This window comes from Canis aureus, chromosome 27, assembly GCF_053574225.1.
Source record: "Canis aureus isolate CA01 chromosome 27, VMU_Caureus_v.1.0, whole genome shotgun sequence".
Lineage (NCBI taxonomy): Eukaryota > Metazoa > Chordata > Mammalia > Carnivora > Canidae > Canis > Canis aureus.
Window position 1 is genome coordinate 26,507,876 of NC_135637.1, and position 25,737 is coordinate 26,533,612.

A 25,737-nucleotide genomic window follows, 5' to 3' on the forward strand; every position below is an offset into this window, starting at 1 on the left:
AGTCATTCAAAATGAAAACGTAAAAAAAAAAAAAAAAAAAAAGAAAACGTATAAAACCTCTCTTCTCCTATTACTGCTGAGAAACCGCATCCCAGACACACAGACTTGATATATTAAATTTGGCAGCTCTAATACACCCCGTCTTGCCAATAAACTTATAGGAATTGGATTGAAATTGTAAGAGATGAACGTTTAACGGCCGAGTGCTTAACCAAGCCATTCACGAAGCCTGAAGCTCTGAGGAGCTGCTGGCTCCGGAGAGTAATGGGGAGGGGAGGGTGTCCCTCCAGGAGGCAGAGATGGAGCGGTGGCTCTGCAGCAGACTTAGCAGGACAAAACCACACAGGGCACTGGGAAGCCAGCCTTGTGACCTTGGAACTCTCTAGGCCTCTCTTCTCACTGCCGGAAGGTGAGACAATGGGTCTGACAGGTTTGCTGACTGCGGGGGGAGCAGTACACAGAAGTTTGCTAATCCAAATGAACTGTTAATGAAAGAGTAATGCAAATACAAATGGCACAAATCATGTCCAGCACTGAGCAAGTGCTTAATAAATGTTTCCTATTATTTGATTTACCGAGTACCTACTACGTGCTGGCACAAGGCTAAAAGCTTTATAATGCATTATCTCATTTAATCAGGACAACCTGTAAGGTAGGACCTACTACACCTTTTCAGATGAGGGCACTGAGGCTCTAAGAAGCAAAATGACTTCGCTGAGGTCACAATGCTTGCTGGAAGGCAGCCAAGCTGGGTTCAGAATCCAGGCAGGATGGCTCTAGAGCCCACACCCCTAATCACTTACAAAAGTCTCCTCCTAACAAATCATACTGCTAACTGCTCTCATTTTGAATCACTCACTAAACCCCTCAGACCACATGGCCCCTTCAAAACCCAAGACATATGGATTATAATCCCATTTGCAAAGAAGGCTGAGGCTCAGAGGGATGCTGTGGGGTGTCCCAGGACACACTTCCAGGAAAGACCGGGTAGGTCTCATGGTGTCCACACTTCCATCATCTGGGAAAGCCTCCATGAAGCTAAATGAGGAGCCCCTCGGCAGCGGATTCTGTGTGTGTTCACATTTCCCCTTCTCTCTCACATGCGCAAACTGCAGAGGACAAACCAGCCTCAGCGGAGAGGTGCAGTGGCAGTACTACCCTTTTGCATCGGGCACAGCGGAGGTGCTCAGCTGTCTAGGCTGGCTCAATGGACCCCACGCCCTAGTCCCAGCTCTGCTAGGTAAGGCTATGGCTCTGTCACTTGCCCACTCTTGGCCTCAGTCTCCCCACATGTGAAGCAGAAGGCAGGCAGCTAGACCAGGTGATCTCTAAGGGCCTCTCCAGATCCAGATTTAAATTCAGGTGCCACTTCTTTTTAATTCTGTGATCTTGGGCAATTACTTAACTTTTGGCTTCAGTTTCCTCCTATGAAAACTGGGGTAGTAACAGTGCCCACTTCAGGGATTGTTCTAAGAATCAGATCATCCACATATGGCCCCCAGGAGCCCCTCAAGAAACAATAGTCACATCACCATCATTATTATAGGTCTCCAAAAGCCCATATTTCAGAAAACAGGCTCAGAACAAGGAACAGGATGTCAGTGTCCAAGTGACCACTGGGGTCAGGTGGTCCATATACAGATGAGGAAAAGTGAGGCCAGGAAAGGGGAAGTGAGTTGCCCAAAGTACATAGCACAAGGCAGGGGTGGGACTGGAACGTTAGCCTTCACAATGGACCTGGATGCCTGCCCTGAACAGCAGCTCTGCAGAGCCCATACTGCCTGGGGATGGTGTCTGGAGAGCAGATAAGCTCCAGGGCAGCCAGTGCTTCCTACCCACCTAACGGGCCTATCCCCATGGAGGTAGAGGTCCTGGGCAGGAGCTGGGCTTTAGCAAAGTGAGTGATCACACCCAGGCAGCAGCCATGTGTGAACTTCCAGAGCTCCTGACCCAGCTGCTTCCCTCTCTAGTGCCTTGATGCACATTAGGAAAAGGTGTGGGTGCAGAATCCTTCAGACGGATACAGTGCCCTGCCAGAGTTTATTTGGCAATTTGGCAAGCAGAGCGTATTTCACTCCAACTCACCCCTCAGCCAGGTGTCCTTGCACAAGGCACAGCCTGCATCACCACACTTGGCAGCCCTGAGTGGGAGGTCAGGGAAGGGGGGTGGAGACAGCTGGACATCTCTGATGGCGCCCAGACACCAGCATGGGGTGCTGACTAAGCTGGCCTGCTCTGCCATGATTCATCCTCATCCTCTGAGGCTGGTGCACTGGGCAGCACGTAAGCAAGGCCCTGTCCGATACAGAACCATCAAGCCGCACTCCCTTGCTGGGAACGCAGGCAGTGCCACCCACCCACTCTTAAGGACCAGGTCCATGTTTGCAACAGCATCTGCTGGCTCCCTGGAGCTTCACCAGGTGACAAGGTGGCTCCTCATGGCCAAAGGGCAGCAGGCAAGGCTAGTGGGATGGCCCTCTGGGGTCACACAGGTGTGGGTTTGAATCCCATCTCTGCCACTTATCAGCTAGGTGACCTCTAGAAAGTTATTTCATCTCCCTGCATATGTCCTTAACTATAAAATAGGGATCCCACTGCTACTGTGGATTGACCAAGGCAGTAGTATATTAGGATGTCTACCACATAATTAGTGCTCAAAAAACAGAGGCTATAACTGCTGGTACTATGACCATCCAGGTGGCTCACTCCCTTGCCCTCCTGGTGAGCCGGCCCTGACCATCGGACTTAAAATTGTGGCCAAAGTGGCAGCTGCAGGCACTTTCACGCCCCCTTACAACCCACTGTTTTCCATAGCTCGTCTCACCTCACCTGCTGGTGTACTGTCCTGTGTACCGCCTCCCCACTAGACTACAGGCTCCATGAAGGCAGAGAACTGTCCACGACCGAGAATTCTGTCCATCCTCCTGCATCCCAGCACCAGGAACAGGGCCTCACGCATGCAATTGCTTGTGGAAGGAGCAGCCCGCAGAACACAAGGCCTCTCACCCTCTGCTCACCTACAGCTTCCAGACCCAGGCCCTCCTCTCAAGGGTGGATCTAGGGACCAGGATAAGGATGGAAGAGAAGAAAGACACATAAGACCCCAAATATGGGTCTCTCGCTGCCACCACTGCCCTCCCCGCAGGACTTCTGTCTCCAGCAGAGCCCTGCTCTATGGACTTAAAACCACTGCCATCCTGTGGCACCTGACTTCAGTCTTCTGAGCTCAAGGAAAAGATTACCTACTAGTTGAGACATGTGGGGTGGAAAAGGGAAGAAAAGAGAATGGCAGTGGGATGGAGTGAGGGAAGATAGCATGGGATCCCTGCATGCTAGGCACCTGGCTTTTGTTCTCTCACAGAGACCCTCTGAGTAGTTAGCAAGGTGTCCATTTCACAGAGGAGGACACGGGTTCAAAAATACTCCTAATTTGCTCAAAGCCAAGACTGGGAGACACACGGGTAACAGTCATTTCTCATCAGCCTGAGTGCTGCTGGTGGCCAGTGGCACAGAGGACCACCACACACCCTCTTGGAGAGACCCCACCCTGACGCTGTGAAGCTATATGCTGACACCCCACACCCAAGGCGTGGAGAGCCAGCACTGCCTCTGGGGTCTGATTGAGCCTCGAACGCTTTCTCTTTCCATTCCACTGGTCTGCTGTCGTGGGGCAGAGATTTGTGCTTCATTGATATTCTTGGTTCCCTTCATTGTGTGTGTCTCAGGTACAGAGCTGTCTTTGGCACGAGGCTAAAATAAGCCAACAGCTCGGCCGTGGCCAAGGGCTGGGATGCGCACTGTAATAATTATCCAGGACTTGTGCTCACCACATGCTGCCCTGAAGCTCACCTGTCATTTCTTCTAATTATGGCACTGCCAGACCCCAGGTAAACAGTAAACGGCAGCCAGAAGATGGCTTTATTGCACACCCACTAGGAGCACAGCAATGTCCCAGAGCCACATATGCCTGCCGTCTGGAGTTGATGGCATCGGAACTGCCTGTGGGGGTGGCCGGCAAGCTACCCACTCAGAACCCAACTCCAACAGAAGTGCCAGGAAGCTCCAGATGCCTTCCCTAATAGGAGTCCCGTTATGTTAGAGGTCTCCCTCAGATACCTCAGTGCTTAGGAGCGACCACACATGTCTCTCATCCTGACCTTACCCCCTGGGTAAGGCATGTATATCATCATACTCCCAGCACTATAAGGCAGTGCCCGCCACCTCCCCTCCCCCAGCAATCCTAACTTGGCAGGTCTGGGCTAGGGCCAGGATCTAAGAAAACTGATGTACAGTCCAGAGACCACAGACCACACTCAGAGAAATGCTGGTCTAAGGAAGATGATGGACTGTAGAACAGAGGGGGTGAGAGCTTGCCCAACGTCACACAGGCTACCTAAGCCAGTCCTTACTCTAATCATTCAACCCACATCTGCATCTCATCCCTGCCATTTCTAGGTTGTGACACTCTCAGCAAACTACTTACTCCCTGGGCCTCACCTGGCAAATAGGAGTAATAATACTATTCCATATGATTACTATGAAGATTAAATCATGGATACTAGATGCTTAGCACAGTGCCTGGGATGCTGATGGTGCTCAGTACACATTTGGATGTGGTAGCCAGCCTCTGTGGCCATCTTCTGGGGTTTGCACTTTGTGTTGTCTGCTCCCAAACTATACTATATCAGGACCGTGTGACTAAAAGAACATAGTAGACATGGAGATATGTCACTTCCAAAATCAGGTGATAAGACAATATGCTTTCCATCTTGGTGCCTCTTTCTCTGATCACTTACTCTGGGGGAAGCCAGCTGTCATATTGTAGGCAGCCCTATGGGAAGGCCCATGTGGCAAGGAACTAAAACCTCCTGCTAACAGCCATGTGCATAAGCTTAGAAGTGGACTCTCTGGCCCAGTCAAGCCTTCTGATGAGTACAGCCCCAGCAGATAGCTTGACTGACACTTTATGGGATCTCTGAGCCAGAACTACCCAGCTAAGCCACTCCCCAAATTCTTTTTTTTTTTTTTTTTTTTAAGTAAGCAGTACACCCAATGTGGGCTTGAATTCACAACCCTGAGGTCAAGAGTCATATGCTCCACTGACTGAGCCAGCCATACTCCCACTCCAAATTCTTGACCCTAAGAAACTGTATGAGAGATTTGTCGTGTTAAGTTGCTAGGTTTTGGGGCACTCTGTTATGCAGTAATAGCTTACTGATACAGTGAAATAAACAAATGGAAAAACTAAATCACCTTAAAATATGTGATGGTCACAGATCCATAGTGCCCCATATCCCAAAATACTCCTGAGTTGAGTCAAAAGAGCCGTCCAACACAGGCATAACTTTTGAGTTCAATGGTTCCCTTCAGCTATTTATTCACTAGCCGAACATTTGCTGAACACTTCCTCTCTGCCAGATGGGTTCACACCTCATGACACAAAGTCTCTACTCTCATCAAGAAGGGGCACTGAATATATGCTGGGATGGCTGGCAGATGTGCCCCTAGTAAAAATACTAGGTGATAAGCTGTGTGCCAGAGAGCACCAAGGAGAGGCACCTACATCCAATAGGAATTCCTCCAAGGAAATGATCAGAGATGACCTCAAAGACCTAGGTACTAAGGTGGTCAGTGCAATGTAGCTCGTCCTAAAACTGAAATCTAAATGTCCAACAGTAAGAACAGTTGACAGTTAAACATTGCCCATTACATATAGGTAGGCTGCTCAGTTTCCCCTACAGGGTAGGAGTGAGGGGTTCAATGACATGACTCACAAAGCCCATTATCCTCATCTTATCCTAAAACGACTGGACAGAAGGAGCCCACAGTTTGCAAGGATCAAGAGTAAGGCATGAGCCACATCTGTGCAATGCACTACCACATAGCCATTAAAAATCAAGTCAAAGGAGAGGTGCTTTGGTGGTTCAGTCGGTTGAATGTCCAACTCTTGGTTTTGACTCAGGTCATGATCTCAGGATTATAGAATCAAGCTCCATATCAGGTTCCATGCTCAATGGGGAGTCTGCTTGAGATTCTCTCTCTCTCTCTCTGCCCCTGCCTCTATCTCTCTCAAATAAATAGATAAATCTTTAAAAAAAGAAAAAGAGGGATCCCTGGGTGGCGCAGCGGTTTGGCGCCTGCCTTTGGCCCAGGGCGCGATCCTGGAGACCCAGGATCGAATCCCACGTCGGGCTCCCGGTGCATGGAGCCTGCTTCTCCCTCTGCCTGTGTCTCTGCCTCTCTCTCTGTGTGCCTATCATAAATAAAATAAATAAATAAATAAATAAATAAATAAATAAATAAATAAAAAAGAAAAAAAGAAAAAGAGGGATGCCTGGGTGGCTCAGTGGTTAAGAACATCTGCCTTCAGCTCAGGTCATGATCCTGGAGTCCCAGGATCGGGTCCCGCATTGGGCTCCCTGCATGGAGCCTGCTTCTCCCTCTGCCTATGCCTCTGCCTCTCTGTCTCTCTCATGAATGGATAAATAAAATCTTTTTAAAAAAATCAAATCAAAAAAAAAATCAAATCAAAAGAGACCATTCCCTATATAGCTAAATAAAAAAATGGCTCCTTATCACAATAGTTTGTACAATATGATACCACTTTTTAAGGAGAAAGAACTTCCTGCCCAACACCCCCACCTCACACACACACAATGCTAGGCAGACACAGAGTATTATGATTATGTCTGGATAATAGGATTATGTACAAATTTTTTTCTCACTTTGTATTTTTCTAAGTTTCTACATTTAGTGTGTATTGTTTTAAATTTTCTCAAAAAATCCCCTTCAAAAAAGTGGGAAATTTGCCAAGCAAGGATAAATACTATTCCTTCTCCCTTATGAAGCTGCTGTGGATGGTGCCAATGACCTGATTCACCTGGATGGACCAGTCAGGGGTGGTGTTGAAAGAGATCTACAATAGACATTACCCTCAATCCTTGGCTGAAGGCTGATAGAACGCACCATGATTCCAAGCAGACCTGGGTCAGCACAGGGTGGCTAAACCCAAATCTGGGCTCTAGGGAACTGCAGGCCGGAGACAGAGTTTCTCATCAGATAGTTACAAGTCCCAGGAGGCCAGAGCTTCCAAAAAGGAAAGTTAAAAATAGTCTGAGACTTCTGAACCAGAAACCTGGACTCAGAACTGCCTCTACCTCCCCCTTCTTCTACCCACAGTCTGGTCCTGTCACCACCCTCACTTCTGGGCAAGTTAGGTCTCATCTCCTGGCATCTGAACAAGCCTCTTCAGTTCACCCCACCCTGAGCAGCAGAATCAGATCAACCCTTTTAGAATGATTCCTGCTCAAGATTTTCAGGACTTCTGGTTAAGGAGCTTCATACAAATGAAATCTCCTGGGTCAGATCTCCAGGAATTCAGACTCAGCAGATCTGGAGCAAGGCCCAGAAATCTGCATTTTAATCAGTGAATCTAGTGCCCTCTAGTAGGTACCCCTTAAGACACAAAGCCTGGGGGAACAAGCTTCTCCTGCTCATCGACCTCTCTATTCCCTGCATCCCAAAGACAGCCTCTGATGGGGACAGTCACTCTAGGTAGACACAACCCTTGGATTGTCTCAGTCAGAAATCTGTCTGATTATAAATAATTTCAGCTCACTGAAAGGGTAAACCCAACTCGATTGGAATGCTAAACACAATTCATTAGAATGGATAAAGCTGTTTTCTTACTGGTTAGATATCCTGTCATGCTCCAGGTAAGTTTAAATTGAAAATAGAGGTAGTAAAATAAATCAAACATATTGTATTGATGTTCCTAACCTAAGTTTAGTAATAATCAGCATATACTTGGTATTTATTTATTTAAAAGATTTTATTCATGAGACACAGAGAGAGAAGCAGAGACACAGGCAGAGGGAGAAGCAGGCTCCTCGAGGGGAGCCTGATGTGGGACTCCATCCTGGGACTCTGGGACCATGCCCTGAGCCGAAGGCAGATGCCCAACCACTGAGCCACCCAGGTGGCTTTATTATTATTTTTTTTTTATTTATGATAGGCAGACAGTGAGAGAGAGAGGCAGAGACACAGGCAGAGGGAGAAGCAGGCTCCACGCACCGGGAGCCCGACGTGGGATTCGATCCCGGGTCTCCAGGATCGCGCCCTGGGCCAAAGGCAGGCGCCAAACCACTGCGCCACCCAGGGATCCCCCCAGGTGGCTTTAAATACTTGGTATTTAAAAGTATAACACTGAAGATAATCTGACATGTTGAGTATGACAGATAAGCATTGATATTCCAATTTAAAATACATTAATTATGGGCAGCCTGGGTGGCTCAGCGGTTTAATGCCGCCTTCAGTATTAAACTTCAGTATATATATATATACTATATATATATATATATATATATAGTTAGGCAATTGATAAAATATGTATCAGTAATTAATATTAGATCCATCATTTCAAGTTGAATGGTCAGCAATGATTAAAAAAACTGGCTTCATATTAGAATCATCTGGAGTACTGTGAAAGCTACTGACGCCACCCCCCCCATATCCTCATTTCGTGTCAGAGATGACACCCGTGTATATATATATTTTTAGCTTCCCAGACTGAGAACCAGTGACATAAAATAATTTGTCTCTGTTAAAAGTATTGAACTGTTTACAAGAACTTGAAATCCATTATGTTTGTAAGTTTAATTTATTAGATTTTCTAGTAATGTTTAAATATTCTTAGGAAATCATACTTGTTAGGTTATGTACCTTAAGTACTTAAAAAGAAAATCAAATTTATAAGTGAAATAAATGTGTAAAGGAATGTAATTAAGCTGTAGATGGGCTGTTTAAAAGAATTTAAGGTTAGTTCAACTTGAGTTCAAACATCAAAGGAAAAGTAAAGGTCATTTTTCTTATTTTTCTAGATTTATGATATGTATAGAATAATTTCTAAGTTGAGTAAGTGGCTTAAAGAAAATTTGGTATTTCAAAATTGTTGCTCCAAAATGAAAATTAACTAAAAAACGATAAAGTAACTTAACTCCCTGTGGTCTTTCCTAACTCATCCTTATTAAAGTAATTCCTCCTTTCTCTGAACTTCCCATTGGCCAGATTTGTTGTTAGCACGGCATAAATATCCTTTCCTAGAAGCTTCACAACGTTCTGCCCCAAGGAGCTACCAGGATGTTTTGCAAATAGAAAATAACCCCAGTTATGTTTAACTCATCCTGGTTTTAGGGCTTTTCACATTTTTCTTCCCCAATCAGGCATTTCTGTTGCTTTTCCCAGTCAATGGTAAATCCAGGCCTCTAATTCCTGGTTTTCAGTACCGATGCTGATGACTTATCTTGGGCTCAGACCTCTCCTCTGAACTTCAGATCCAAATTACCACGGGCCTCTGGGAATCTCCACCTGATGTCTAAGAGAAAGGTCAAACCTAACATGACAAACAGTTTAAGGTCATCCCTGTGGATTTTAAGTTGTTAAGGTCAAAACTTAAGAGATGCCATCCTCCACTCTTCTTTCCGGCACCCCTACACGCATCTGTCAGCTTTTTCCATCTGGCCTGCCTCCCAAAATACATCCCAAATCTGATCACTACTCTAATCCATATCCCAGTCTAAATCATCATCCCGTCTCAATTTACCCAACACAATAACTTCCCCTCTTTGATCTGTTCTCCAGAAAGCAGCCAGAATGATCAAGCAGCCAAAATGTAAATTGGATCATGTCACATCCCAGCTTAAAACCCTTCAGGGGCTTCCTAGAGCAATTAAAAATAAAAAAGACTCCTTAGTATGAGTTACAAGGCCATATATGAGCTGACCCAAGCCCACCTCTTCACAGTCAGCCCTACCACCTCCCCTAAAGCACTCCAGGACTCCTGCAGCCTTTTCTTTGCACCAACCTTTTCCTGTTTGGCCGACTTCCATTCATTCCCGTCTCTGGTTAAAGTGTCTCCCTCCGCACTCTAAAACTGCACCGCCAGACTCTCCTCAATCAACCCGCCTTTTGCTTTTTAGAGTATTACTTGTTTGTGGTTACCACATCTCCGCATCTATCCACACACTGGGTGAGCGCTCCATGACTGCAGGGACTTGCTCACCGCTAGGTCCCCAGGGCATGGCCCAGAGGTGGCGCTCCGAAAACATCAGTTGAACGGCACTAGTATACCAAAGCCCCTATTTCTATTCCCAAGAAAGAATGAATGGCTCCCAGATCTGCCCCTTCTAGGCCAGAGTTTTAGGGGGCAAAGCGTGTGCAGAACCGCTCCTGCCCCAGAGGCCTGTTAAAGGGGTTCAAGTTCCTGGGCCCAACTTTGCCAAAGGCTCCAACTCTAGGCCTGGACTTCGAGGATAACAGAAAACACTCGCAGAGGAGTCGGGGACCTGGGCGCCCTTTTATTCACTCCCCGTTCCGTTAAATGGTGCGGTCCACAGAGTGGGGCAGGGACTTGGAAAGAAGAGCCCATATTCTCCCGTGGAGAGAAGACGACTAACACTCGCCGCCCCTCGACGTCCTGCCAAAGAGAGTAGAGTACCTGGTTCCGTAGGGCCCCACGGCTCGAGCTCCTCCTCCTTCTGCGCCCTGGTGTCGCGAACTGCTTGCTGGGGTTCGTAGTCCTTCCTTGAGTATCAGCCCGACCTTCCCAGAAACCTCTGGGAATCAAAGTAGCTGAGACGACGCGGGGGGAGACGGCGCGGGAGGTGGGGGGCGGGTAAGGGAAGCGCGAGGCCTTCTGGGTGCTGTAGTTCTGGATTGGTTCACTCAGCAAGAAATTATTGAGGAGAAACACTGGGTAACAAATCTTACCACACTATTTGGGCTGTCCTGATCTGAATCCTATGAGACTTTTACCCCCGCAAGCCATCACTTACCTCTGTCTTTCAGAACGATAAGCTCTGAGATTCAGAAAAACTACAAATCCCATAGAGTGTTGCACGTCGAGGACTTTTGGAGCGCATGGTCGGCCGCGGCGCAGGCGCAGGCTTGACAGCGGAGAAACATGGCGGCCCCGACGTTTACTGCGAGGTTGTACTCGTTGCTGTTCCGCAGGACCTCCACCTTCGCCCTCACCATCGCCGTGGGCGCCTTGTTCTTCGAGCGCGCCTTCGATCAAGGCGCGGATGCGATCTACGAACACATCAACCAGGGGGTGAGGGACTGGGCCATCCCTGACCTTGGGCCTGCCTGAGGGGTGACAGTGGGAGTGGAGGTGGGGTGGGACCCAGTCTACCTTTACTAAGAGGAGGGAAAACGTTGGGCGTCTTTGTTAGTCGACTGGCATATGTCCTCTCCGCAGGATGTGAATCCCAAAACATTGAATGATCCCACTCTGGGGGGTGGGTGGGTGGGTGGGTTCTAAGTATTGATGTCTTACACCCCATATACCCACTTGTCCATTTGCGGAAGCAAAAACTAAAGGCCAGTGAAAGGACTGATTAGGGCTACACCATCAGGGTGAGTCTGGGCTGGAACCCGGACCCAGTCTCCTCTGAGGGTTTCAAGGGCAGATTTAAAAGTGCAGGGGTCATGAAAAGGAAAGCTTCTTAGGTACTGTGGTTGGCCTTTTCAGATACAGCACTCTTCACTTTCCAAGGATTCCCACGCAGACATTGTGGTAGTAACAACGATTGGGAGACAATATAAAATCCGAGAGCTCTGCATGAGGATACTGGGTCTTGTCACCTTGGTAACTGTGGCATTCAGTTGGGCGAGTTTCTTAACCTCTCTGAACTTCATTTTTATCTGTGATCTAGAGATAATGGTAACTAGAGTAGGGAACTACTGTGGGGATTGTATGAGATGCAGGCAAGGTACCTCAGTACCTGGTTGGTGATGTACTCAAAAAAATAACATTTGTTACATTCCTTAGGAGAAAGTGAAAGCGGAAGATAGGGAATAACTACACCTTTTAGACTCACTGTGTGCAGACACTGCTAGCTGTTGTACATGCTTTTTATCATTACGCTGTGGCTCATACTAGGGAAGGTCTCCTGCATATAACCTTGTTTCAACATTCACTTGTGTTTTTAATTTGAAGCTGTCTGACCTTACAGCCCAGGCCGACCCTGTCCACTAATGCTGTTCGGCCTGTGGCCAGAACCACTTGCTGCTATGAAAGTGTTGCTACTACTGTTCAATCTCTTGCAAGCAGTTCTGCTGGCCATTCCCAGTCTTCGGGAAAGGGCTTTAAGTATGCTGTCAGCTTACCAATCTGTGCTTTTAGGAATGAGAATTAAGGGCACCTGGCTGGCTTAGTAGTAGAGTGCTCAACTCTTGATCTCACTTCCCTGTGAGCCTCATGTTGGGTGTAGAGATTATTAAAAAAAAAAAAAAAAAAATCTTTAAAAAGGGGGTGGGGATGAGAATCCAACTAATCCCTGACCCAAGGATCATTGATTTAAGGAAATAAAAAAATGGTTCAATGTGAATTATTTGGGGCTATGCATTTAGGACCTCTTGAGTAATACCTGGAAGTTGACAACCTCTTCGAGGCTCTGTTCCCTAATGATTGTGAACTTTTGAGTAATTACCTCAGTCTCTTTACCTCAGTTTCCCATAAAAGAAAGATCATCCTTTTCCACTTAACTTTACATGGGATTGATAACATCAAAGCAGTTTACAAGTGTTAAGTATATGCATCAAGCCTAGTGTTGCTTCCAGTTTGCCCTCCCCAACTGTCCAGACATGGTACATGTTTCTCTTAAGTTTGTTTTAGAGACCAGAACAATAGGAGTAGCTGTAAAATATGAGAGACAAAGCTAAAAGTTTGTGGTTCTTGCCTTTAAAATGCAGAAGCTATGGAAACACATCAAGCACAAGTATGAGAATAAGGAGTAGTTCCTTGGACACCCCTACCCACGCTGAAAGGACCAGATCCACGCACCAGCTGTTTGCCCAGAACCAGGGCCTCAGCTTGAAGATGATGCTCAGATTACTCTTCATCAACCACCTTTAGCTGTTGGCAAGAAACAGCTTCACCTGACAGACTCTTTGACTTCTGCCACATTTGAAGTATGTTGGAGTCATCAATAAATAAATGTAAATTATCCTGAGACATGCTTCTGCATCTAGTGCTTTGTTAATTATACCTGATCTTCACTTGTCGGTTGAGACCACTTCAGAGTCCTCTACATCTGAACGGCAGATTCCATTATTTTGGGTTCCCCATTAACTTCCAAAGAACTCTGGTTTACAAAACATGAGGTACAATTGAAGGTGTTACTTTCCACTTTAGCTTCTAAATCAGTAGTTCCACTCTTTCTCTATTTTTTTTTTTCTTTTTAAATGTAAGCTCTACATTCAATGTGGGGGCTCAAACTCATAACCCTGAGATCGAGAGTCTCATGCTCAGGGTGCCTGGCTCAGTCGGTAGAACATGCGACTCTTGATCTTGGGTTGAGTTTGAGCCCCACGTTGAGTGTAGAGATTACTTAAATAAATCCAAGAAAGTCACATGCTCTACTGACTGAGCCAGCCAGGTGCCCCAATAATTCCATTTTTAAAAAAGATTTTATTTATTTATTTGGGAGAGAGTCCGTGTGCATGAATAGGGTGGGGAGAGGTAGGGGAAGGGCAGAAGCAGGCTCCTTGCTTGATGTTGGGCTGGATCCCAGGACCCTGGGACCATGACCTGAACTGAAGGCAGATGCTTATCCTATTGAGCCACCCAGGCACCCCATTAATTCCATTTTTAAATCATAGAGAGGGAGGCTGACTGGCTTAACTATAGGGAAGCCCTGGATTCAGCTGGTAGAAAAACCCTAGCCCACGGGTCTTGGGCCACTCCCTGCCCCTAGGGTCCTCTCTATGCTGCCATTAAATGCTGGCATCAGCTGGCATACCTCTCTGGGGCCATCTTCTGATGACGCATCGCATCTTCTGATGACGAAGTTGGACCAAATCTCTGACCATCCTGCCAGGGTTTCCCTCTCTAATAAGTTTGGTTTATCATGGTGCTTATTTGGTGGGTTTGAATCCTCACTCTACCAGTTTTAGCTGTGTGAACCAAGGACAAGGCACTTGACCTCTCTGAGCTTCAGTTTCCTGGTCTGTTACATGGGGATAATGGAAGCGCTGTCTGTGTGGGTTCTTTGTATTAAAGGAGTTAAATGCAGTTAAATGCTCACAGATCCTGGCACATGGACATAACTACTGGTAGAGACACATGGGATGCTTAAGGACCTGGAGAACCAGAAGACTGCCGGTAGGCCATGGAGCAGCAGGACTGTGAAGAAGAGAGGTTCAAGGAACATAGTCTGGTCATTCATTCAACAAACATTTGGGTGGCCACTGTGTGAGGCACTGTACTCGGTGCTGCTAGGCATATGGTGGCAAACATGAGGCTTGAAAATCCTACAGGAGATACTGTAAATGCCATTCTATATCAAATATATATAGGACTCATGTACTATAGGAAAGTGTGTGTGAAATGGCACCATCTTATAGGATATTTTGTACCTAGGTATTAGTATCTTCAATGTGCATACCTTTGACCCAAGAAATTCCACTTGTGGCAAATTTTCCTTAAAAAATGTGGGTGTCGGGATCCCTGGGTGGCGCAGCGGTTTAGCGCCTGGCCTGCCTTTGGCTCAGGGCGCGATCCTGTAGTCCTGCGATCGAATCCCACGTCGGGCTCCCGGTGCATGGAGCCTGCTTCTCCCTCTGCCTGTGTCTCTGCCTCTAAAAAAAAAAAAAAAAAAAAAAATTGTGGGTGTCCACAAGAGATGTTCACCATGGTGTTTTTTATAATGGGAAAAATGAAAACAAAATATCCAAAATAGGAATTACTATTGGGGTAAAATATGCAGTCATTTAAAACCTTGTTTTGGGGATCCCTGGGTGGCTCAGCGGTTTAAGCGCCTGCCTTCGGCCCAGGGTATGATCCTGGGGACCCGGGATTGAGTCCCACCTTGGGCTCCCTGCATGGAACCTGCTTCTCCCTCTGCCTGGTGTCTACCTCTCTCTCTGTGTCTGTCATGAATAAATAAAATCTTTTTAAAATAAATAAAACCTTGTTTTAATTGGAAAAAATATCCAACAAATGTGGCAAAGCACCAACCTCACTAATACATGAAACAGTCATTTCCAAATTAATAAGAAACAGGTGAATAACTTGGAAGCTAAGGCTAATGACACAAATAGGCAATTAGTACAAGAAATACAAATGGCGGGATCCCTGGGTGGCGCAGCGGTTTGGCGCCTGCCTTTGGCCCAGGGCGCGATCCTGGAGACCCCGGATCGAATCCCACGTCAGGCTCCCGGTGCATGGAGCCTGCTTCTCCCTCTGCCTATGTCTCTGCCTCTCTCTCTCTCTGACTATCATAAAATAAAAAAAAAAAAAAATTAAAAAAAAAAAAAAGAAATACAAATGGCTACAAACATGAAATGATGCCCATTTCATTAATAAACAAAGTGGAATACTATTTTTTGCCTGCCAAATCAACAAAGATGAAAAAGATTAGCAATACCAGGGAATTTCCATATCTGTGTGTGAGTTCCCCCTATGTACATATGCATGCTCTTAAATTTTGGATCCCTGGGGCGCCTGGCTGGAAGAATGTGGGACTCTTGATCTCAGGGTTGTGAGTTTGAGCCTCATGTTGGGTGTAGAGATTACTTAAAAAACCTTAAAAAAAGATCATGAAATCCAATTTGTTTTTCTTTAATACGTATTCCTGGGGATCCCTGGGTGGCTCAGCGGTTTGGCGCCTGCCTTTGGTCCAGGGCAGGATCCTGGAGACCCTGGATCGAGTCCCACGTCGGGCTCCCTGCATGGAGCCTGCTTCTCCTTCCTCCTGTGTCTCTGCCTCTTTCTCATAAATAAATATTAAATATTAAATATTAAAAATATTAAATATTAATAAATATTTAAAAATACGTATTCCTTTGGATCCTGACATTACACTTCTAGAAAAACTTCTCCAGGGGTGCTTCGCTGGCTTAGTCGGTTAAGCGGTTGCCTTCAGCTTGGGTTGTGAACCCAGGGTCCCGGGATAGAGCCTGGCATTGGGCTCCCTGCTGAGCGGGGAGCCTGCTTCTCTCTCTCCCTCTGCCCCTAGCCCCTGCTTGTGCACTCTCTCTCTCTCAAATAAATAAAGAAAATCTTTAAAAAGAAGGAAAGAAAGAAAAACATCTCCAGAATCACATGTACATGTGCACACATACAAAAAGTCCTTGGAGCATTGTTTGGAATTTTAAAAATCTAGAAGATTTTTTAATCACCCAGGTAGCTCAGTCAGTTAAGTGCCTTCAGCTGGAATCATGATCCCAGGGTCTCAGGATTGAGCCCTACATCAGGCTCCTTGCTCAGTGGGGAGTCTATTTGTTTCTCTCCAACCCCTGCTCGTGCTCTCTCTCTCTCTCAAAAAAAAACAAAAAAAAAAAAAGGAAGAAGAAGAAAGAAAGAAAGAAAAGAAAATGATCTTCAATAGGGAAGTAGCTAACTAAAGAGGTAGATTCCTAGCACAGACACGTGGACATTAAGGAGACTGAAATGGCTCAGTGTGTAGGTATAAAGAAAATGAAAAGGAAAAAAATCAAGCTTCAAAATTTGTGTTTATTTTTATCCTTTTTATGTAAATACATACACATCAATATGTGCACACAGAATACTTAGGGATATAAATTAAACTTTTCATGGCAATTATCTCTGAGGGGTGGGATTTCAAAGAACTTCCACTTTGTGCAATAGATATTGCCTTTTTTTCTTACAAGAAGTAGGTATTGATATTCTAATAAAAAATATTCTGTAATAAAGAAAGCAAGGGGCACCTGAGTGGCTCAGTTGGTTGAGCATATGCCTTTGTTTTTTTCTTTTTTAAGATTTTATTTATTTATTCATGAGAGACATAGAGAGAGAGGCAGAGGGAGAAGCAGGCTCCATGCAGGGAGCCGACGTGGGACTCGATCCCTGGTCTCCAAGATCACGCCCAGTTCTGAAGGCTGAGCCACTAGGGCTGCCCTAGCATTGCCTTTGGATTGGGTTGTGATCTTGGTGTCCTGGGATCGGCCTGGGTCGCCCAGCAGAGAGCCTGCTTCTCTCTCTCCTTCTTGTCACTCCCCCTGCTTGTGCTCATTCTCATGCTCAAATAAATAAAATCTTAAAAAAAAAAAAAAAAAAGAAAGAAAGAAAGTAAAGGAAGCCTGGGTGGCTCAGTAAGTTAAGCGGCAAACTCAGGGTGGTGAAACCCAGCCCCACACTGGGCTCAGTGCTCAGCGGGGAGTCAGAGTCTGCATGAGATTCTCTCCCTTTCCTTCTGCCCTTCCCTCTGCTTGTGTGAACACGCATTCTCTCTTTCTAAAATAATTTTTTTGAAAAAAGCAAGTAAAAAATGATTAAGAAGACTGTTCACATAAAACATGCATAAAAGAAGCCAAAATAGGGATCCCTGGGTGGCGCGGCGGTTTGGCGCCTGCCTTTGGCCCAGGGCGCGATCCTGGAGACCCGGGATCGAGTCCCACGTCGGGCTCCCAGTGCATGGAGCCTGCTTCTCTCTCTCTCTCTCTCTCTCTCTGTGACTATCATAAATAAGTAAAAATTTTATTTAAAAAAAAGCCAAAATATAAAGCTAAGTGAGGAAAAAAAAAGCCACAAATTCATGTAAAGCATGATGCATTTTTTTGGTATAAGAAAAAAATTGGAAATGCTCACTACAAATTGTTAATAGAGGGGCACCTGGGTGGCTCAATGGTTGAGCCTTATGAGCTCAGCCTTATGGCTCAGGTGGTGATCCTGGAGTCCTGGGATGGAGTCCCATATCAGGCTCCTTTCGGTGAGCCTGCTTCTGCCTCTGTCTCTCTGTGTGTCACATGAATGAATAAATAAATTAAATATTTTTAAAAATTGTTAATAAAGGTTAACTCTGAGTTATTTCCTGTTGTATTTCTCTCTGCTATTTAAGTTTTCTGCATCAAGCATGCATTCTTTTTTTTTTTTTAGATTTTTTAAAAAATTTATTTATTTATGATAGTCACAGAGAAAGAGAGAGGCAGAGACACAGGCAGAGGGAGAAGCAGGCTCCATGCACCGGGAGCCCGACGTGGGATTCGATCCCGGGTCTCCAGGATCGCGCCCTGGGCCAAAGGCAGGCGCCAAACCGCTGCGCCACCCAGGGATCCCTTTTTTTAGATTTTTAAAAAAATATTTGAGAGAGAGAGTGCAGAGAAAAAGAGAGCACAAGGCAGAGAGAGGAGCAGAGGAAGAGAGAGAAGTAGGCTCTGCATTGAGTAGAGAGCCAGTTGCAGGGCTCCATCCCAGGACTTTGGGATCATAACCTGAGCCAAAGGCAGATGTTTAATTGTCTGAGCCACTCAGGAGGCCTAAGCATGTATTATTCTTATAATGGGGGAGGAATAAGTTAAAAGGGGGCTGCCCAGAGAAAGTGTGAATGCAAAGAAATGCAAAATGTGAGCCCCCCGCCCTGGTTCCTGGCCTAGAACCCAGCTGTTTGGAGGCCCAGAGTTCCCCTTCCTGAGGTTGCAATGAGGATTCATCCTCGAGTAGCACTGCCAACTGGGAGCTGGGCCTCCCCAGAGCTCCTTGGGTGGGTGTGCCTCCCAGGTGGGGGAAATGAGGATTAACACCCTCCTCAGACTGGCACCAAGAAGCTGTTTATTACTGGAAAAATTTCCTTCCCAAGCTCAGCCTGAGGTATTTCCTGGAGTCAAGAGCTGGGACAGTCTTTACAGTGAGAAAGCCCCAAGGACTCCCCACCTGCTCCCCTCCCACAGGTGTCAGGAAAAGCTTAAATGCTTGGGTGCCTCATAAAGCTAGCTACCAAAGCCCTCTGAAATCCTCTTCTGGGAAGTTGGCATCCAGTATTGCTCTACTCGCTCAGTACCCCGGGATTACGACCTGAGCCAAAGGCAGACGCTCAACCACTGAGCCACCTAGGTGCCCCTGAGCTGAGATTTAAATAGAAATCTCAGCCAGGTAAAGATCAAGAGTAAGAGTATTTCAGGAAATAAGAACAGCGAGTGAAAAGGACCTGGGGTGGATATGGGTTTGGCTTATTCACTGAACTGAAGGAAGTGAAGGAGTAATAGATAGGGTCAGATACTGTACAGTCTTGTAGGTCATACCAAAGGAGTTTGAATTTTATTCTAAAAAGAAAGGTAAGCCCTTGGAGGGTTTCTGATTAATAGGTTACATTTCTCAACTACCTACTATGAGCCAGACATTGTACTAAGTGCTTTGCAGTTTATGTGTCACTTTATTTGAACAATAATCCAAGAGGTTGTTTTATTATTCCCATTGAATAGGTCTAGTGAGGTGTAAAGAATGGACAGTCCTGGGTTAGAATTCAAGCCCCACCACTCACTGGCTGTGTGAATTAGGCAAGTTACTTACTGTCAGTGAGCCAGTTTTCTCATCTGTAAAATATCCACCATGATATTGCACAATGGCAGCTATGATTCTTGTTATTTCTGGAGATGTTGTCATCTTGGAGGGGTGTCAAGGGGAGTAAGGATTACTGTGAGGTAAATCCTCACCCAGCTGACTGCTTAATTAACCCAGCCAGGGACTATCCAGGCTGGCACTCTACAGCTGCCTGCCAAGGTTCAAAACTTTTCAGCTCTGGGTGGAGTCCAAGTTGTCCTGGCAGCTCAAAGAAAAAAGTGACCAGCCCTTAGAACATTCTAGGCTTTTCCCCAGTAGACACAAGGATGATGCCTATAATAGGCTGGGTTCCCCAGGACTCTGGGTTGGGGATTAGTGTGCAGGAGGTTTATTTCTCAGGTCCATTTAATTTTTTAAATTAATTTTTTAATTTGTAGTTGACACGCAGTGCTACATTAGTTTCGGGTATATAATACAGTGACTTGACAAGTTTATACATTATGCTATGCTCACCATTAAGTGTAGCTATCATCTGTCATCACATTATGCTATTATAATACCATTGTCTATATTCCTTATACTGCACCTTTTATTCCCATGACTTACTCATTTGATCACTGGAGGCCTGTATCTCCCACTCTTCACCCATTTTGTCCATCTCCCCCACTCTCTCTGCTCCATTTTATACCTGCATCTACTCCTTGAGGCTCTGTGAGAACAGATTTGCAAAATAAAAATAGCTAGATATCCTCTTATGTATTAAACTTGTGAAGATTTTTAAAAATTATAATACCCAGCGTGAGCAATGATATAGGAAATGATCCTTCTCAAACCCTGCTTAGAAGGAAGGCCAACCTAACAGTCAAAAATAATTCAAAGAATTTGCCCTGAGAAAATAGTCATGGATGTGGACAAATATTTACCCAGGGAGGTTCACTGTAGTTTCATAGCAAATAATGAGAAACGATCAAAATGCACAATGACAGGGCATGGGTTGACTGAAGCATAGTATCATGATACAACACCACTAATCCATTAAAGAGGATGTAGATGAGGGGCACTTGGGTGGCTCAGTGGTAGAGCGTCTGCCTTTGGCTCAGGTCGTAAACCCCAGGGTCCTGGGATCGAGTATCACTTCGGGCTCCCCACGGGGAGCCTGCTTCTCCCTCTGCCTATGTCTCTGCCTCTCTGTGTCTCTCATGAATAAATAATATCTTTTTTAAAAAAATGAAGGATGATGGCATGTGTAATATGATCCCATTTTCGTGGGAAACACATATGTAAAAAAAATCCACATATGTATACTCCTTTTTCTAAAATAATGTTGGAAGGATAAAAGCTAAAATCCTAACAGCAATTATTTCCGGATGGTGGAAATTTTCTTTCTCTTTGCTTACTGATGTGAACCACGCCGTGAAGCATTGTACCGTTTTTGTAATAAGGGGGGGGGGGGAAACAATGTAAGTTATTAATAAGAAATAGATTCCATCCTGTAACTCAGCCAGCTCTTTCAATAACAAGGAACAAGGACTGTCCTATGGATAAATTTGAAGTCTTGTGAAGAAAGGACAGAAATCAATGAATTTAAAATGTCTGAGCAACGTGCAAAGTTGCGGGGAATACAAATACCTAGGCAAAATGGAGGTTAGGGCAGTTGCTTCGGTGTAAACGAAGAATGAATGAACACCTAGTAAAAGGGGCAGGCACTAGCCCATGCAGAGGACACACCACACACACACACACACACACACACACACACACACACACACACCCCTGCCTTCTCTAAGCACTCACCAGCGCCAGGCCTGGGCCTGGTACCACTAACATATCCTATGTCACTATATCCTCAATCTGAGGTGGGCACTGTTCTCTACCCCTATTTTACACGTGAAAAATGAGGTTCAGAGACCTTAAGTATCTTGCCCAGGGTAACACAGCTAGAGAAAGTAGGGCAGAGGTTCAAATACAGGACAGTTGGCTCCAGAGGCTATGCTCATATCCACAGCTCCATGCTGTGTAAAAATCATTTATCTCTCTTCACTGGGGCCTTGGCCTGATATGCTTGGATTTATACACAGACTGCATGCCAAGGGCAGACTCCAGCCGGCATCAAGGACAAGGCAATGATGGAATGCAGAGAAAGTGTCAGCTGGGAGCCAGTTAGCCGGCAGTCTGTGAGTACAGAGGTACTGACTGCTTTTCCTGCTGCTCATGGCCTATCCTCCCTTCAAAACTCCTGCAGAGAAAACTTCCTCGGCTGCTCTGGACACTTCTTCTCCACTGCACCGTCATAAAACTGCCAGGTCAACTCCCTTGCTCAAACAACTTCAATGGCTCCCCACTACTGGTAAGATCAAGCTCAAATTCCATAACCTGACGCTTAAGATTCAAGCTACCTCAAATCTCACTTTACAAACCTTCCAAATACGGTCCTTGCTGTGGGTCCCTTTGTCCTCCCATCTTGTGCCTGGGCATGGATTATGGAAATAGCACATGCCTGTGTTTGAATTCTAGCTCTGCTACTCTCTAGCCAGGTGACCTTCCCCTCCGTGAGCCTCAGTTTCCTCCTGTGGAAAAATGGGATAATGATAACTGTATCTCACAGGGTGGTTGGGAAGATATGTGAAATAATGCTTGACATGTTCTTAGCACATGCCAACAGGAGTGGTTTTGTTATGTGATTACAGTGAGTACATTGAGTGGGGGGGCCCCCACACGGTCTTCAGGGAACAGTGCCTAATTAGCATATTCGATCCACAAAATACAGGCTGAGAGCTTTGGTGATGACTGTACAGCTGAATCATTCAAATGCCCCACCCCTTGTCCCAGCTGTTTTGAAACCATGTTCCTGATACCCTTTCTATCCCTCTAAGGCCTGATCACTTTCTCCTGCTCCCCTGTGTGTGTCCTGTGATAATCTTGTTTTCACTGTCTCTAACACTGTTTTAAACTCCAGCAGACTCGTGTATTCCTCAGGCAGTCCTTATCTCTTCCCCACACCTTTAACCATGTAACGGACTCCTCTCTGCTTTTGTCTATCTTCCTCCTTTCCAGCTGTCTGAGTGCACTGCTGTCTCCCTTCTGTACAGGCCTCCAACGGAGAGGCTACTTCCTGCCCTGGGGCTGCAATTCTGTGTGATGTCTTATCTCCTCGGCTCACTAATCTTTCCTAATGATATACCTCTGTCAAACTGGACCCTCTAAGGGACATGCTTTCCTTTTACTAGCAGACAGGGGAAACTATTGCAAAGTGGAGATTTGGAAAATATATCCTGCCCAACTTTCTGCTCTCATCTCCGTCAGTGGAATGACTTGATTACAGGTTGTATTAATAGAAATATGGTGTTTAGAACAAAGGAGGTGAAAGGTCCTCTTTTCTGTGCTGAGCCAACTATGCATGGAGTAAGTGTCAAGCTATAGGGAGGCAGAAAGCCAAATGGCAGAAAATACGGATTTTGGAGGATGGCAAACCTGTATTTAAATCTTGACTCAGCCATGAGCAAGTGGCTGAACCTCTAAATGAGGCTTACAATCACACCTATCATCTAGCTTTGTCTCAAGGATTCAGTAAGGTAATTTCTGTCACACAAATCTAAGCAGGGCACCTATCACACACTTACCAGGCTGGATTGTACCAGTCTTCTTCTCTTGCCAGCTCTTGTGTGTCCAGATTATCCTGAGCCTAGAGGTTTCTGGAAGACTGCCATAGAGGGGTCACAGCAGATGTGCTGAAGGGTGAGAGATGGGGTACACAGAAATCTGGGGCATTGGTGGGAGGCACCCACCACCCTCATCCTGGGTCCCAGTGAGCAGGGCTGTATGAGTTCACTAGCCTGCCTCGCAGCGGGCCAGAACTGCACACCTTGTCCCAGTCATCCTGCCGACATCTCAATTTAGAGACAACTGTGGCTCAGAAAAATGAGGCCATCTTGCTCAGAGTCACAGAGCCAGAGAGTGGCTGAGACTAGTTTGGTTCTAACCCCAGAGCTCAGCCCCTGCTGTAAATGTCAAAAGCCAAATAGGCCACTGGCCATTTGGAGGACCCTGATCCCCAAAGAAAAGTTCTGGCATGGCCATTGCATGTTACTCTGTGTTAATACTCTGGGGAAGGAACCAGTGCCTTTCTCTGTAGACCCCTCCTGAGTGGGGGAGTCTGACTTGCCAGCTGGGACAGGCTGCACACACCCCTGTGGCGGGGTCATGGAGCTGGTCCTCATCTGTTGCCTCTCTCCTGTGAATTCCAATGAATGAATTTTTAGGCCAATGAATTCCAGGCCAATGAATTCCTCTTTATGGAGGCAGAAAAGTAATGGGGGACATATCATTGAAAGCCTTGAGTGTCATCGTATGGTCTTAGCCTTTCTCTCTGAGCAAGATAGGAAACCACTTGAACAAACTAAGGGCATGTATTTTAACGGGATCATGTTGCCTGCAGTTCAGGGGCCAAAGGTAGAAGCAAGGAGACCAGTTGGGAAGCCATTTACTAACCCAGACATGGCAGCTTGAACAAATATGGTGGTTTGGATGCAGAAGTGATCAGATTCTGTCCATCTGCCCATCGGTTCTGTGCTGCAGTGCCAGATTTGCCGGTCAGAGGGAAGGGGCAACAGTCTAATCACCCAGAGGGGTCCCAGTGCGACAGCTCCCAGGCTCCCCCTAGAGGGAGGAGCTTTGGGAAGGCGGTTTCCTGACAGAACTTGCTCATAGAGCCAAAAGCTTTGGAGTTCACATCATTCCCGGATTCTGTCCTTCCACTGAGAACTGTCAGCAAAAATCCAGACGGAGGCAGCTCTCGAACTTTTCCTGGCCCTAGAACCCCGGCATTCCATTGGAAATGTGCCTGCTGGAAATGGGTGATTTGTGCAAAAGAAGTTTCTGGCAGGGTGATTAAAAGAGAGGAAAGGAAATTGCCCCAAATGCAGAGTAGCCCGAAAACTGCCCTCAGTTTTCTTCTCTGCCCTTTGAGCAAGATTCACCAATCTCTGAGTGCCCTCTGCCCCCACCCAGCATGCTCTCAGCTGCCCTCGCCATTAGCCGTGCCCACAAGGCAAGAGGGGTGACAGAATGATCATCCCCATTTCTTGTAAGAAGAAATTGAGGCCCAGAGAGGCCAAGGAACTGACTCAGGGTCACACGGCTTGTTGGAATCTAAGGGCCTAGACCCCAGCCTCCTGACCTTCAGTCTAGTGCTCTTTTTGCCACCCTTGATGAACAAAAGAACAATAAAAAGGATGGGCTCTTGAGATCTGCGAGGTTGCAGGAAAGAATGCAGAGTAAGCAAGTTAGACCACAGGAAGGGAGACAGGGCAGGAGCCTACGTGTAAGCTCTGCATGTAAAATTCCTAAATGGACGGGCATGGTTGGCCCTCACCCCACTGAAGGGCCCCCTTTCTGCCTGGCTCTTCTGTGAAAACCACTCTAAGAAGAAGAAAACCATAATTACTCCCTTGGGATGGTGGAACGCTTAGGGGACCCATCAGAGTGCCGAGCGTGGGCTCGTGCAGCCAGAAAAAGCATATTCAATGTCATAATTTCATAGTTGGGAAACTAGAATTAAGTGCCTGTTGTTTTTGTAATTCAGACCACAGCGAGTGAAGCTAAATGATATAACCTCCACGGCTGGGAGAGCGCCGTGAAAGCCCAGCAAATTCTTAAGCGAGGCAAACTTCTCCTACTTGCCTGGGTGGTGGGGGTAGCTGAGATCCCAGGGTCTGAGAATGGGGGAGGGTTGGGAGTTTAAATAGGTTGAGAAACTCTGGACAAAATGCCCTTTAGGGCTCCCCGAAGTCTACCAGCTGTGTAAAATTCTTTGATGATTATCGATTGTTGGGAATTTCCAGTGTGATGTGAAGTGAGAATTTGATTCTCATTTTAAGACATACTGCCCTCCATTCCCCCCCGCCCCCCCACCACCACCACACACCCAGGGCTGGAGATAGTAACCTTTAGATTACTAAAGATTATTTAGATTGCATTGTTTACCTCAGGCTGTAGAATTGCAACAATGGCCTCTGGCCATAGTCAAGGTCCCTTCCTCCTGCCCCAGCACTCAGAGATCTAGCTAGGACCTGACACCAGGCTGATCTGGGGAACTCCTACTTCGGACTAGCCTTCCCTCTAAGTGGATCTTCTAGAACTCTGGTGCCTCCCCTACACCTAGGTAATCCCATCAACATGGTCTGGTTTCCAATGCCCCCTCTTCAGCTCTCAGCTCCCTCTTCCTCTTCTCTGATGCCAAGTTCCTTGGAAGGGCCCACACTCCTGCCTTCTCTCTCTCACCTTACATTCTTTCCATGCCTCCCCATCACTTCCTAGCAAAGCTGGGGCAGAAACCCAGTGAGCCTCATTGAGTAAGCCTTGACCTCCCAGCTGCTGCCTGACACTGTAACCACTACCCTCTGTTTCTGAAAAGTCTCTTTGCTCTTGGCTTCCATTCA

General features: G+C 46.3%; 2 protein-coding genes and 1 long non-coding RNA gene across 7 annotated transcripts in view; 2 read left to right on the forward strand and 1 right to left on the reverse strand.

Moving 5' to 3' along the window:
* The window catches only part of ZMAT5 (zinc finger matrin-type 5), a 26,932-nt gene extending 16,302 nt beyond the window's left edge, over positions 1-10,630 (reverse strand). The window contains exons 1-2 of one of the 4 annotated variants that reach the window (XM_077874263.1): positions 10,496-10,615; positions 2,830-3,057 (exon numbers count right to left, since the gene is read on the reverse strand). The gene's annotated coding sequence lies outside the window, so the exon portion shown is untranslated. Of the gene's footprint in view, positions 1-2,829; positions 3,058-9,284; positions 9,374-9,862; positions 10,049-10,495 lie in introns of those variants that run through there. The other 3 variants (XM_077874262.1, XM_077874265.1, XM_077874264.1) reach the window with 3 other exon arrangements.
* LOC144299022 (uncharacterized) lies at positions 744-6,246 on the forward strand. The gene is made up of 3 exons (XR_013365840.1): positions 744-987; positions 1,116-1,240; positions 2,815-6,246. It is a non-coding gene; the product is annotated as an uncharacterized LOC144299022 (long non-coding RNA).
* A 275-nt stretch (positions 10,631-10,905) lies between the features above and the next one.
* On the forward strand, positions 10,906-13,013 carry UQCR10 (ubiquinol-cytochrome c reductase, complex III subunit X). Of its 2 annotated transcripts, XM_077874266.1 has the most exons (3): positions 10,906-11,110; positions 11,531-11,647; positions 12,754-13,013. In XM_077874266.1, exons 1-3 carry the CDS (start codon positions 10,961-10,963, stop codon positions 12,796-12,798), a joined length of 312 nt encoding a protein of 103 aa, XP_077730392.1. In that variant the 5' UTR covers positions 10,906-10,960; the 3' UTR covers positions 12,799-13,013. The 2 variants fall into 2 exon arrangements, with proteins under 2 accessions (XP_077730392.1, XP_077730393.1); XM_077874267.1 differs by lacking the exon at positions 11,531-11,647 and having other exon boundaries at positions 10,917-11,110.
* Positions 13,014-25,737: the final 12,724 nt, after the last annotated feature.